This window comes from Bos javanicus, chromosome 9, assembly GCF_032452875.1.
Source record: "Bos javanicus breed banteng chromosome 9, ARS-OSU_banteng_1.0, whole genome shotgun sequence".
NCBI lineage: Eukaryota > Metazoa > Chordata > Mammalia > Artiodactyla > Bovidae > Bos > Bos javanicus.
In genome coordinates this window covers 88127707-88142519 of record NC_083876.1, presented here as the reverse complement: position 1 = coordinate 88142519, position 14813 = coordinate 88127707, and the positions used below count along the sequence as shown (strand labels likewise).

General features: G+C 42.7%; 1 protein-coding gene across 2 annotated transcripts in view; it reads right to left on the bottom strand.

The window, feature by feature from the left end:
- Window positions 1–14813, bottom strand: part of MTHFD1L (methylenetetrahydrofolate dehydrogenase (NADP+ dependent) 1 like) — a 181768-nt gene that overhangs the window by 58721 nt on the left and 108234 nt on the right. For both annotated transcript variants that reach the window (XM_061428309.1, XM_061428310.1), the window contains exons 22-24: window positions 13943–13984; window positions 12734–12834; window positions 12016–12193 (exon numbers count right to left, since the gene is read on the bottom strand). In XM_061428309.1, the coding sequence (XP_061284293.1) occupies window positions 12016–12193; window positions 12734–12834; window positions 13943–13984 (321 nt within the window). The remainder of the gene's footprint in view (window positions 1–12015; window positions 12194–12733; window positions 12835–13942; window positions 13985–14813) is intronic.

Below are 14813 nucleotides of genomic sequence, written 5' to 3'. Positions count from 1 at the left end.
GTGTGTGTGTGTGTTTAGTATCTCAGTCATGTCTCACTCTTTGTGACGCTATGGACTGTAGCCTGCCAGGCTCCTCTGTCCATTCTCCAGGCAAGAATACTGGAGTGGGTTGCCATTTCCTCCTCCAGGGGATCTTCCCAACCCAGAGATGAAACCTGTGTCTCTGTTAACACAACTTTTGCATTTAACAAACTAAAAACTGCACCAATAAGGCAGCTCCATTGGATATGATCTATTTATGTTGTTTCAGCAGGCAAGGAACTTCCTGCTGTTTCTCTGCTTGACTTGGGGGGTGGGGGAGTGTAATCTTTAAAGATAAAAGAAAGTCAAGTTCAGTCCAATGATTTTGATCTGAACTTGATATTCACTTGTACTGCTCTGTTTTCAGTGATAGCTTTTATAAAATAAATAAAATGGTAAAATAAATAATACATGGATACGTATTCATCATCCCTGGCATTCCCCCAACTCCCTAAATACCTACAAATTTATCTGTTCATCACCTCTTCCCTCTTCATATCCCTGATGTCTAGAATAGTGATCTGCAACCAGCAGCCACTCCACAAACATCTGCCAAATGAGCAGCCAGCTATGCCAAGTACTTTCAAGATATCATGGTGTACAAAGAACTTCAGGGGTTTTGTGTACAGAGAATGCCTGTTGGGGTGGGTATGATGACACAGTAAAATATGACAGATTGGAGCGAGTGATAAAGGCTCTGCATATATGTTACTAGGAAAGTCAGAAGATCATAGACTTCAGGGGAAGGCATGGAGATCAGTATGAGGCTGGCAGGAACTTGAGTGGTGCTTAAAGGATGTGAAAGATTTTAATAAGCAATAAAAGGACAGATAATTTCACACAAGCTGGAAGGCAGACCTCAAGGTGGGAATGGTGGCAAACACAAGGCTTCTTCTGGAAAGAGTGACTGTTCTATTATGCACCATTTCTCAATACACTCATAAGCTACTTCACAAAGTCTGGAGTGTATACCACAATATTGGATCATTTTGAAACTAAGACTATGTTAAATCTCTATCTTCACCAAGAATATAACTCTGAACATATTCTACATTAATTTCCTCCCAAACCTCTAAAATGTATAAAAATCGCTGAAATACTCTAGAACAGAGTATTCTGATGGAAATTTCTATAAGGATGGCAACGGTCTACAACCACGCTTTCCAGGCCGGAAGCCACCTGCCTCATGTAACTATTAAGTAGCTGAAATGAGGAAATGAGCTCTTAATTTCAGTTAATTCAAACTTCAATAGCTTCCTGTCACCAGTGGCTATGGCTTGGGCAGCACAGCTCTAGAAAGAAACCCTAACTAGGGTCATGTTATCTACAGTTTCTCATTTAGAGTCTGCCCACCTGGAACCCTGGCTGAGTGACACCAGGAAGGAAGGCTGGAGGCTTCACCCTTCACCACATTCATAGTGTTGATGGGGTGATTCAGGCTTAAAGAAGCTGAGCTACTCAAAGATAGATGACATGATCTTTCTTGAAAAGACCTCTGGAATCACTACCTTGATTCCTGGAGTCCTGAGAGTCCCTTGGACTGCAAGGAGATCCAACCAGTCCATTCTGAAGGAGATCAGCCCTGGGATTTCTTTGGAAGGAATGATGCTAAAGCTGAAACTCCAGTACTTTGGCCACCTCATGTGAAGAGTTGACTCATCGGAAAAGACTCTGATGCTGGGAGGGATTGGGGGCAGGAGGAGAAGGGGACGACAGAGGATGAGATGGCTGGATGGCATCACCGACTCGATGGACGTGCGTCTGAGTGAACTCCGGGAGTTGGTGATGGACAGGGAGGCCTGGCGTGCTGCGATTCATGGGGTCGCGAAGAGTTGGACACGACTGAGTGACTGAACTGAACTGAACTGAGAGACTACTGTACTAAGTACAGTAATTCAGACAGAAAGACAAAAATCATACATCACAGATGTGGAATCTAAAAAACTGATGCAAATGAACTCATTTACAAAACAGAAAGAGGCATAGACAAAGAAGACAAATTTACAGCTATGAGAAGGGAAGGAGGGAGGGAATAAATTAAGAGTTTGGGATAAACACACACACACAACTATTTATAAAATAGATAAATAACAAGGTTCATAAGTGTGTGTGTATTCAGTTGCTCAGTTGTACCTGACTCTTTGTGACCCCAGAGAAATGATTCTCAATCCTCATTAGTATTGTTTTCTCTAATCCTCTCAGGTAATCCTTCCTCTGGTTTCAGATAGTTCTTTCACATGCATGTAGTTAATCATGCTAAGTCGCTCAGTCGTTCCTCAGACTCTTGACAACCCTGTGGACTGTAACCTGCCAGGCTCCTCTGTCCATGGGATTTCCCAGGCAAGAATACTGGAGTGGGTTGCCATTCCCTTCTCCAGGGGACCTTCCCGACCCAGGGATTGAACTTGCATCTTCTGCATTGGCAGGAGGACTCTTTACCATTGTACCACCTTGGAAACCCTCAGCATCGTATAATAACCTATAATAGGAAAAATTCTGAAAAGAATATATATATACACACATATATATATATATACACACACATATATATATACGTGTGTATATATATGTATATATATATATATACACCTGTGTATATATTTCAATCACTCCACCGTATACCAGAAACTAACCTAACATTGTAAATCAACTATACTTCAATTAAAAAAAAAAAGCATGAGTCTGCTAGACTTGGGGAAAATAAAATGTAGTTTGTTACATGGCCTTTCCTGTACTTCAATAAAAGTAAATAACATGAACCCACCTTACACCAGGAGCTTCATTACAACACTCCCCCTAGTGTCATGGGAGCAGCTCTGCGTTGTGACTGAGAACAACAGAGCTTTTTATCTTTAACACAAAGCATGTCCTTGGCTGGAAACCAGCACATCTGAGCTACCCAAGGTGTACGTGCTGACTGCCATGAGCCAGCTCCCCAAGTGGCTAGCCTCGCCGGCGTGTTGGTCATAAGCAACAGGTCAGTCCAGAAGAATCCCAGAGGAAACTCGCTCTCCTAAGAAAACCAGGATGCAAGGTAGAGATAGCTGGGGTCTGAGAATGAAGAGAGGCTCATCGCCAGAAAGCCCATATTTGTCCATGTGAAATGATGATGATAAGGAATTCACATTCACAGCACAAGAGTGACTTTATATACTCTTTCTTGTTAGTCTGTTTTGCCTTCAGTTTTGATTTATTTCAGGTCACAGGAATTCTGACTGTCTGATTTACTGTAGATGGACATCTTGAGGACGATATTTCATGAAACTAAATATGCAAAGGAGTCAACATAGTGTTTAACAGCGCAAACTCAAGTGATAGTAATATAGTGCCTTGTTTTAAAATATGCTAACTGAATACTGATTTGAATTTTGTTTCATCTAGTGGAAAATTTTATATTTTTACTACTAGTTGAGGATTTTTCCTCACTATGGATCTCTTTTATTAGTCCTTAATTTACTTTCATTTGAACAATTAAAAAATTTAAAAATAAAGTGCTTATTTCAATATTTTGGTTTTGTTTTGCTTTTTTAATTTTTAATGTCCAGCTCTGTGACTCCATGGACCATAGCCCACCAAGCTTCCTCGTCAATGGGATTCTCCTGGCAAGAATACTTGAGTGGGTTGCCATTCCCTTCTCCAGGGGATCTTCCCAATCTAGGGATTGAACCCACATCGCCTGCATGGCAAAGAACCTCCAGGTAATGCACCACTAGCACCATCTGGGAAGGCTCATATGCTTATTTCAGGTGGACAGCGAAGTGATTCAGTTATACATATACACATATCCATTCCGTCTAGGTTATTGTATAGGCTTGTATAGTCTTAAGTAGAACATAACAGTGACACCAAAGGAAAACAGAGGAACATATGAATTTAACGATCTCACCCACAGGAGGGGGAAGGGCTGGTAGTGGCCTGAGCACTTGCTTGGCCTAACGATGTTCATGTATTTTTATGACACACTTGATGTTCCTCCTTGCACAAAGTTACTCACAAACCTCAGTGTGTTGAGAGACTCATACAAATGGACATGAGGTGAAGCTCAGGCTCTATTTTCATGGGATGGAATCATATTTCCCTAATTTATCTACTGGAGCTGTGATGCCAAAGAAAAATCTTCTAGTCTAAGATTAAACGTTTTACTCAAGTGGGGAGGAAACTACTTTCATGAAAAGAAAAAGAAATCATTTTCTGAAATAAAATGGTGGCTAAAACAAATCGCTAACCTCTCAGATTCTAGGCGATTGGAAGCCTGTGCTGTTTTGAGTGATTTCCTCCCCAAATCCTGAAGTAGTCTTTAATACAGTTGTGATAACATTTAAATAATGTTGCCAGCTTTTCAGGCTGAGAAAATGGATTCTGTACCTAATGGGCTTCCCAGGTGGCGCAGCAGTAAAGAAGCGCTTGCCAATGTAGGAGACACAAGAGATGTGGGTTCACTACCTGCGTTGGGAAGATCCCTTGGAGTAGGAAATGGCAACCCACTTCAGTATTCTTGCCTGGGAAATCCCATAGACAGAGGAGCACAGTGGGCTATAGCCCATGGGGCCACAGAGTTGGACACAACTCAGTGACTGATCATGCACCTCTGTTGAGTGGTCTCAGGTCATCTGAATTTAAGTCAGAAAATTCAGGGGATGGATGGAATGAGGCAGAAAATGACTGGCTAACTGGAGGTGCGACACTGATGATTCATTTTACACCCTTGTCTTTCTTGCTTGGCCCATAATTCTGGATGATATAATGCAATTCTAGAAGCTTCCACCACATTGACATTCCATTTTTCGAGTTACAAGAAAGCACTTAGGTGAAATTATAGGAATCCTTGTGACATGCACAAGTGAAACGGGTACAGACCACTCTTTCTTATCAGGTGCTGTTTCTAGCCTCAAGGGGATTAAGCTGGCAGATGTCTACCAGAATCACAAAGCCCATCGAGAAAGCTGGCCTGTTCCAACAACAGATTCAGATCTGAAGACACATGTCAAACAAAGATGGGTGTGGCAGCCGGTAGGCCAAGGAGGTGAGTGAGACCAAAGGACACTGGACAGGGAACCTAGAGGCCAGTGTTGGAGAAGAATCTAGCTCTGATAGCGATCTGAGGTGTGTCTGCAAAAGGGTGTGGCATGGAGACGGTGTGGGAACTTGGAGCTGAATCATGAAGAGGAGGTAAGGGGAGAAGGGGCTGACGAGGGAGGGGCTAGAAGCAGTTCAGGCTGGAGACCCAGAGCTTCACATAAATAAGAAAGCAGAACACGAGAGCACAGGGAGGGATACGGACTCTGCATGAGATACTCACGGGACTGGAAATACAAGGGGCAGCTTCCTATAAACTGTGCCAAATATTCAGTTGCACACAAGGGATATAAAGGAGAGAGCTGAAAAAAGGTCTGGTGGAAAGAGGCAGACCAAGGGCAGGTCTGAGGACAGGGAGGAGAGAGCCAAGGGAGGCCAAGGCCTTGACAAGGAGATAAGAGTACAGGGACAATCAAGGGTGTAAAAAGAAAGGTCGTCCCTTCTCCCTAAAGCTTGTTCAGCAGTTACTGTGAAATATAAAAGGCACAGAGGATGTACATAACGATCATTCTGAATTTTAAAATTTTATGAATTAAACTCTCTATATATAGTATGAATGTATACATTTCTATATTTTCTAAATATACAGAACAGTACATTTAAAAATGATAAAACAGGGAATTTCACATTAGGAATATTAAAAAAACCACCACTACATACACACATACATTCTATACACATATATACAAGTACTTATACACATGTATTTTTATTAATTTCCTTAAAATTTGGGGTTCTGGCTGCAAATGCCCAGTGTCCAACTAAAAGGATATCTGTCAAATACCCACCCCCAAACTGATCTGAATCCTTAAGAAATAGAAAATACATAATTCCTCAATAACCAACCAATTCCTCTACCCCCCAAATGCATGCCAGCAGGGGAGAAAACACTCATAAACACACAGGCAGTGCGAGTGCAACAGGGCGGAAATCCTTGGTGCTGGCATGGCCCTAGACAGTCTTCCTGGGCTGTTTTGATCTCCCCTGATTCCAGCCCCGCTGTGATCAAGAGCATGGCTTCACACAAGGAACAGGAAAGACCTTTAAACAAAAACAAACACCATCCTCTCTTGGTGTCAAGGCTGCACCTCACGGTGCCTGTGAGGTTAGAGGAAGGATGCGAAGGGATGGGGAGACAGTTTTCAACCCTCACTCCTGATGTAACAAACAATATTCAGACAGACTTTCGGTGCCATGCATCCTTTGCAAAAGTGACTGAGATTTTAATAAATCACTAACAGCTCCCAATTCTAATGGAGAAAGATGGCTAAATGTCTGGCTTTAATTAGGGGAGGCCTTTTTTTCCGGTGCCCTGGGAGCTTCTAACTGCTGGGTTTAAACCACTTGGAAATGACACCATCCCTGGAGTTTGACAAAGTTACCTGAGTTACAAAATGATTCCTGAAAGTCAATTCAGGAAATGCCCTCTGAAGTGAAACAGACAGAAGTTAGAGCTAACTTAGATCCCCAGCCTCCCATGTCCCAGCTCTTTACTCTGGGACATTTCATTTTGTTCTCACAGCAACTGGGTGAAGTTGATGTCAATATCAGACACTATTTTATAGATAAGGAAGCTGAGACTTGAAGAACTGCCCACGTTTACATCCATGGTAAGGCACTGCCCAGATTTAAACTCAGTTCTAATGTACTCAAAGTCTTACCCCTTTAACTATAATGTTACGGCTTTCATCAAGTGTCCATTTCGTCATGGGGCAAGTCCCTCCCCTTCTCTAAGATCTCGTTTGCCCATTTAAAAAGCAGAATTGAGCTCACACATCCCACAGAAATAGATTAGATATACTTGAAATAATGCATGGCAGAGAAATTTGTTAGCTTATAAAGTGTTAAATACAGATTCCTTTTTTCATCTGCTATAGCATTTCCCTGGGTGCTTACAGATATAGAGACATTATACTGTAAACTGTAAAGATAAACTGTCAAAAGCAATAATAGAAAAGAAAAAGTCCAAGAGAAGATGGGTTTTGGTGGGTATTTCTAATAGCTTCTTAAAAGGACAGGATACTGTGATCAGGACTGGAAAAGGTCAATTTTCATTCCAATCCCAAAGAAAGGCAATGCCAAAGAATGCTCAAACTACCACACAATTGCAGTCATCTCACACACTGGTAAAGTAATGCTCAAAATTCTCCAAGCCAGGCTTCAGAAATATGTGAACCATGAACTTCCTGATGTTCAAGCTGGTTTTAGAAAAGGCAGAGGAACCAGAGATCAAATTGCCAACATCTGCTGGATCATGGAAAAAGCAAGAGAGTTCCAGAAAAACATCTATTTCTGCTTTATTGACTATGCCAAAGCCTTTGACTGTGTGGATCACAATAAACTGTGGAAAATTCTGAAAGAGATGGGAATACCAGACCACCTGACCTGCCTCTTGAGAAATCTGTATGCAGGTCAGGAAGCAACAGTTAGCACTGGACATGGAACAAAAGACTGGTTCCAAATAGGAAAAGGAGTACGTCAAGGCTGTATATTGTCACCCTGTTTATTTAACTTTTTTGCAGAGTACATCATGAGAAACGCTGGACTGGAAGAAACACAAGCTGGAATCAAGATTGCCGGGAGAAATACCAGTCACCTCAGATATGCAGATGACACCACCCTTATGGCAGAAAGTGAAGAGGAATTCAAAAGCCTCTTGATGAAAGTGAAAGTGGAGAGTGAAAAAGTTGGCTTAAAGCTCAACATTCAGAAAACGAAGATCATGGCATCTGGTCCCATCACTTCATGGGAAATAGATGGGGAAACAGTGGAAACAGTGTCAGACTTTATTTTTCTGGGCTCCAAAATCACTGCAGATGGTGACTGCAGCCATGAAATTAAAAGACGCTTACTCCTTGGAAGGAAAGTTATGACCAACCTAGATAGCATATTCAAAAGCAGAGACATTACTTTGCTGACAAAGGTCCATCTAGTCAAGGCTATGGTTTTTCCTGTGGTCATGTATGGATGTGAGAGTTCGACTGTGAAGAAGGCTGAGCGCCGAAGAATTGATGCTTTTGAACTGTGGTGTTGGAGAAGACTCTTGAGAGTCCTTTGGACTGCAAGGAGATCCAACCAGTCCATTCTGAAGGAGATCAGCCCTGGGATTTCTTTGGAAGGAGTGATGCTAAAGCTGAAACTCCAGTACTTTGGCCACCTCATGTGAAGAGTTGACTCATTGGAAAAGACTCTGATGCTGGGAGGGATTGGGGGCAGGAGAAGGGGACGACACAGGATGAGATGGCTGGATGGCATCACTGACTCGATGGACATGAGTCTGGGTGAACTCTGTGAGTTGCTGATGGACAGGGAGGCCTGGCGTACTGCAATTCATGTGGTCGCAAAGAGTCGGACATGACTGAGCGACTGAACTGACTGACTGTGATCATCCTTAAGGGGTGAAAGGAAATGATGCAGTATATTAAATATATTAATTCTTACATGATAAACTTCCTTTGAGCAATTAGGCCCCTGCCCCTTATTCTATATTTAAAAAAATTATAATTTTGAATTAATCAACAGCTTCCTCTGTAACGTGAACAACTTTCACCTGCTCTTGAATTAGAAGCTACTCTGGTGAAAGACACGCAGAATTGTTCTGTAAAGAACAGTGGTTGCATCTCTCAATTTTCGACAGGTTGGCACAGACTCCTGAGTTCGAAGAGCAGCTTGATTCTCACTTTAACTAATGGACAGGTCATCAGAAAGCCACAGACTCAGGGAGCTGTCTGGCTTCACGGTGTCTCTGAGGCCAGGTGTTTCTTTTTCTTTCGAGCTGTTCCTCTTTCCATTTGGGCTTTTGAGATGATTTCTACTTCCCCCACGAAAGTAGTCATGCCCTGCGCTCCTACACTATTTCTGATTCGTTAATCAGCTCAGCTGTCTTTCTTCGGTAAAACAAGACGGGGGCGGGACTGGAGCAGGAAATGAGATGCCATCAATCCTGCCCCCAATACATTCTGGGTGGAATAGAGTCTGGGGTGATACACAGAAACCCGGTTTGTACAAAGAAGCAAAGGCAGCCGGGTGTTTCTTTTATCAGGCTGTTTTATCCAAAAGTATTTTAACACTTCTTTTTTTTCCCCGTAGGGCAGTCTCATACCTCCCTATGGAGCTATCAAGCATCAAAAGGGTTAGTTATGGGGAAAAAAAAAATGAAAGGAATCAAAAGGGTTTCAAAAAAAACTATTACTTAAAACTTAGAAAAGAAAAGCATTACTTAGTCCATAAAGGTTCACCAACAGTGATTATGTAAGAAATCTGGTGGACGGCGGGTGGGGGGAGCTTAAATTCTGTTACTACCTGCAATGGTGACCTCAGATTTCTACACTGTTACAAGACTGTAAATTGTCTTCTATGATCTAAAATGGACTTGCCAGCATGAGGGACAGAACTATTAGGGAGAGAGTCTCTTTTCATAAACTGTCATGAAGCAATAAAAGGCTGAACTGCATAAGCAATTATGCAGCTCAAATCTAATTTCTGTGTTATAGAGTATGTGGGCAAAGGAGGCAAGAATGCTACCAAATATTGAGGCAACACTGTTATAAAATTAATCCGCTTTTCACAGAAGAGCAGACATTTTAACAGCATCATCTTTACAATGAACGCGAATTTACAACAAAAATTTTTAATATTGGTGGGAAGGAAAAGGGTTCATTTTAGGGTTAGTGCATGTCGAAGACAGCATAACTCACAAAATACTGCTTCTATTTATTGACCTTCTTTTCACCTTGCATGGTTTTCCTGAAAGAGCCAGTTTTTGAATATGAAATCATTAAAATCTGCCATTGCCAGTCAGTGCGGTTCTCGATCAGGGTTGGGTGATGGTCTGTTTCCTGACAATTGTTTGTTTCCTTATATGTAAAATGAGGGGAAAGCAGGGAAGTAAGGACTAAAGAAGTTACCAAGTACAAAGTGCCTGGCACACGACAAGCCCTCCTCAGCCGTTGAATAATCATCATATTCTTGATGATTTACCTCTAGACTCAAGACCAACAGAACTTGTGAGGAATGAAGGGATGGGAGAAGCCACCAGTTAAGGCTGAGAACTCCAGCAATCAAGGACTACCTAAGAGGGCAAATCCAACAGCCAGAGCTGGAGCCAGCAGATTCAGAATGGAGATGTTTGGATAGGAACAAAGATGAATGGAGAGACTGAGATCCTGGGAAGTTCAGATATGCTGACTGAATGCTCATTATGAAGCTGTTTTTAAATATATACTAGACAATCCAGCAACTCCTTTTCAGCATATATACCCAAAAGAACTGGAAGCACAGTTTTACATGCATGTTCACAGCAGCAAGCAGCATTATTTACAACAGCCAAGAAGCGGAAGAAACCCAACTGGCCACTGCCAGACACAAGGACATAAACATACAATGGACTGTTTTCAGCCTTAAGGAAGTTCTGACACACGCAATAGCATGGATAAACCTTGAGGACATTATGCTAAGTAAGGGCTATAGACTGAATGTTTCTGTGCCCCCAGAATTGGTATGTTGAAGCCTAATTCTCAATGGGATGGTGTATTAAGATGTGAGGCCTTTGGGAGTGATTAGGTTGATGTTACTAGAAGGTTAGGCCCTGGAGTGATTAGGTCATACGGGTGCACCCCTCATGCAAGGGATTAATGCTCTTATAAAAGACAAGATCCCTCCCCACTTTCACCACATGAGGATACAGTGAGGCGACTGCCATCTAAGAAACAACAAGACCCTCGCCAGATATCCAATCTGCTTATGCCTTGATCTCAGACACCCCAGCTTCCAAAAGTATCAGTGATAAATCTCTGCTGTTAACACGTCCACCCAATACTATGATATTCCTCATAGCAGCCTGAAAGGACTGAGACAGTGTATAAGCCAGTCAAAAAAGGGACATATTCTATGGCTTCACTGGCATGAGACAGCCAGGAATAAAGGAGAAGGAAAAATGAAATGTTAGTGTTTGAGGGGTACAGAGTTTTGCAAGATGAAAAGACCTATGGAGAGAGATGCTGGTTGTACAACAATGTGAAGCTACTTAACACTAGTGAACTATTCACCTAAAAATGGAAAAGGTGGTCAGTTTTATGTTATATGTGTTTTACCACAATCCAAAAATTAAAAAAATATATATATTAGACATATTTAATAGCTCAAGAAAACCACGATACAAAGGGGATTTAACAGAAACAGACAAAGAAAATACTGCCCATGATTTCCCAAGCATGATGAGAGCTGAATTTCATGGGGTTGCAAAGAGTTGGACACAACTGAATGACTGAACTAAACTGAACTGATGAAAGCCGAAGAACTGATGCTTTTGAACTGTAGTGCTGGAGAAGACTCTTGAGAGTCTCTTGTACTGCAAGGACATCAAACCAGTCAATCCTAAAGGAAATCAATCCTGAATATTCACTGGAAGGACTGATGCTGAAGTTGAAACTCCAATACTTTGGATACCTGATGCAAAGAGCCGACTCACTGGAAAAGATCCTGATGCTGGGAAAGACTGAAGGCAGGAGGAGCAGGGGGCGACAGAGGATGAGATGGTTGGATGGCATCACCGACTCAATGGACATGAGTTTGAGAAAGCTCTAGGAGATGGTGAAAGACAGGGAAGCCTGGCATGCTGCAGTCCATGGGGTTGCAAAGAGTTGGACATGACTGAGCAACTGAACAACAACGATGAAGTTGCTCAAAAGTCTTGTTCCTGTGCCAACCTTGTTGAACCCTATACTCCAAAGCCCCTCTGCACTGAGTGCAGAACACAGGCTAGGGGCCAAAGAGTTGGGGTCCCAGGGAGCTGGACCTGGTCAGATGGTTCAGCCTCTTCAACCTTCTGTTAATCCTTATCTGCAGAGCTGTCGTGACAACCTGTGCGAAGCTCTTAGCACTGGCCTGGCATATCCTCATCCTTGTGCTGGATCTTACCTGCACATCATACAGGAACTGGAAACGACTTTCTTTGCTTGCAGCTTCTCTCACAGCCCAAGCCAGGTCCACTGACCCTTTCCCACCAATCGACCAGTGATAGCAGGGGACTGCATTGAAGGCGCCGGCCCGCTTCGCAAGCTCACACACCAAGTCAATCTCTGCGCGGGTGTCGGTCCTGGTGATGAAAATGTTTGTGGTTTTGCATCTGTATTCATTTAGTGATGTTTTCAAAGAAAGACTAACTGCTTATACAGAACTTTGCTCCCAAACACTGAATATATTCTAAACATCAAAAGTGGTTACATTGTGCTTAAATAAATCAGATCTTAAGCAAAGCATGGGGGGAAAAATCCTCTCCAACCATTATCTCAAATATTTCAAATTGTTAAAGGTTTTATTGAGAAAATTCCATAGCATATCCCTTTGATCATCCATCGTCTTTCAGTAAGAAATGCTGGTCAGAATTAATAATAATAATGATAAAAGTGAAAGAAATGGTAACTCACTTTACAGATTTCACTTCCCTGCTAATATTTGGGAACACATCTGCTAAAGTAAAACCAATCCAAAGAAAACCAAACAAATAGAATGAGTAGAGTTATTTCTCTATACTTTAGATGAAGCACAGAAAAGCCCAAACATCCTCAAAACACAAATGTACTTCACAGGGTGGCCCAGTGATATGCCCGCATTTAAAGTAGGACGCTTGACTTACTTGAAGACATTCAGAGCCACAACAACAGGGACCCCGAAGAGCTGAGCGATCTGAATTTGCTTCTCCAGGTTACAGCAGCCATCTGCCACCAGCTGGAGGTTCTGTAAGAAAAACCAGACCCCTGCATAGTATCACCTCCCATTAAACCTGCCAAATGACAATGGCAAGCCCACTCTGGCAGGTTTTGTTCCATCTATGCTCACTTTAGCTTCCCTGGTAGCTCAGTTGGTAAAGAAATCTGCCTGCAATGCAGGAGACCTGGGTTTGATCCCTGGGTTGGGAAGAACCCCTGGAGGAGGGCATGGCAACCCACCCCAGTATTCCTGCCTGGAGAATCCTCGTGGACAGAGGAGCCTGGTGGGCAGCAGTCCTCGGGGTCACAAAGAGTCAGATATGACTGAGCAACTAAGCACAGCACATGCTTACTTTATTGTCCTGGAAGCTATGCAAGAAAGCCTAAGTCATTTTTTTTTTCCCCCAAGAAAAGATGGCTGCAGGAGGAAGGGGCTCATTTTCCAAATAAAGTCTAAAATTATTCTAGATCCAATGGCATATTTGGGTCTCCAGCCAGGCAGCTATTTCTGCTGCTGACTGGCAGCCAACACATCAGCAACATGCCCACGCTCTGTGGGCTGGTGGACAAGAAGGCATACGGTCCCCGGAGGGTGACAGCCCTGTCCAGCTACTCTCTGCTCAAATTCATGGTGCCACCTGTAGGAGCTAAGAGGTACTGCTGCCAGTCCATCAAAATCTGCAAGTCATCAAAAGAATACATGGGTATAAGCTTCATATGGGCTTCCTCGATGGCTCAGATGGTAAAGAATCCGCCTGCAACGCGGGAGACCTGCGGCATGGCAACCCACTCCAGTGTTTTTGCTGGGAGAACCCCCAGGGACAGAGGAGCCTGGTGGGTTACAGACCATAGGGCTGCAGAGTCGGGCACGACTAAGCGACTAAGCACACAAGCTTCATATACCCTTAGTGCTGGAGACCAGGAAGCCTGCTCAGATGACTGCCCAGACAGAAAGCCTACACCCACCTTTTCTTAAGATTGGAGAGTTAACTGAATGGATTTTTATCCCTTTCTCCACCCATTAGATTATTAGAGAAGCACTTTTCTAAGAGGCCACTGGCAGAGAACCAGTTTCCTGACTGAGACTCAGCTGCCAGCCAATGGTTAACTGGATTTGAATAATTCTCCACTCTTACCTCTTCCGTATATTCCTTTCTAAGAGGGACCCCAGCAGTTACCTGAGATAAGAAAAGATAAAAATTAAGAATAGTCCTGTCACACTGTTAACTCTGATTAAAGATCTGAAAGAAAAACAAATCATGGTCCCTCTCTGGAAGGTTCACTTGAAAAGCACATTTTGTGCTTTAAAGCAATCATTGGTGGCCCTGGAGGAACATAAAGTCTTTTGGGTGCTTTTAAAAAAATCACTGAAGCCTGAGCTCCACCCTGACCAATTAAACCAGGATTTCTGGGAGTGGGACCCACGGTCAGCAACAGTTAAAAAACTCCTCAGGCAATTCTAATTTCATACTGTTGCCCATTATCCTAGCAAAAAAGGGAACCCACAATATGATTTATACAGAGTGCATCATCATTCTAAATAAATTCTAAACCATTTTAAAATAATCGCCATTAGTTTTTCCCTTTTGAGCCTAATTTCTCACAGAAACCAGTGGGGTTGGCAGCTTGAAGATAAGGAAACTGAAGTTGAGAGAAGGCAGGCGTCTTGCTCACGGTTACACAACGAATGAGAGCAGAACAGGGGCATGAACTGTTGTAACTGGGTTCTGAAACCCCAGTTTAGTGACTTTTCACAGTTCCACATTTCTTTTTCTTTTTTTTGGGAGGGGGGGTGGTGGTGGTCTATACCCTGCAACTGGTTTCAGTGAGAAACCCCAGCCATTTTAACTCACCAAGGATGTGGTGATCTACTCTCCTCTCTGCAAAGAGGTCTTGAGGATATTAGAAATCGTTTGAAAAGTTACCTCTACGACAAAATTTTTTTTAAATTGTGAAGGAACATGATATTCCAGGTATTTCTATGAAGGTGTTTTTGAATGACACAGT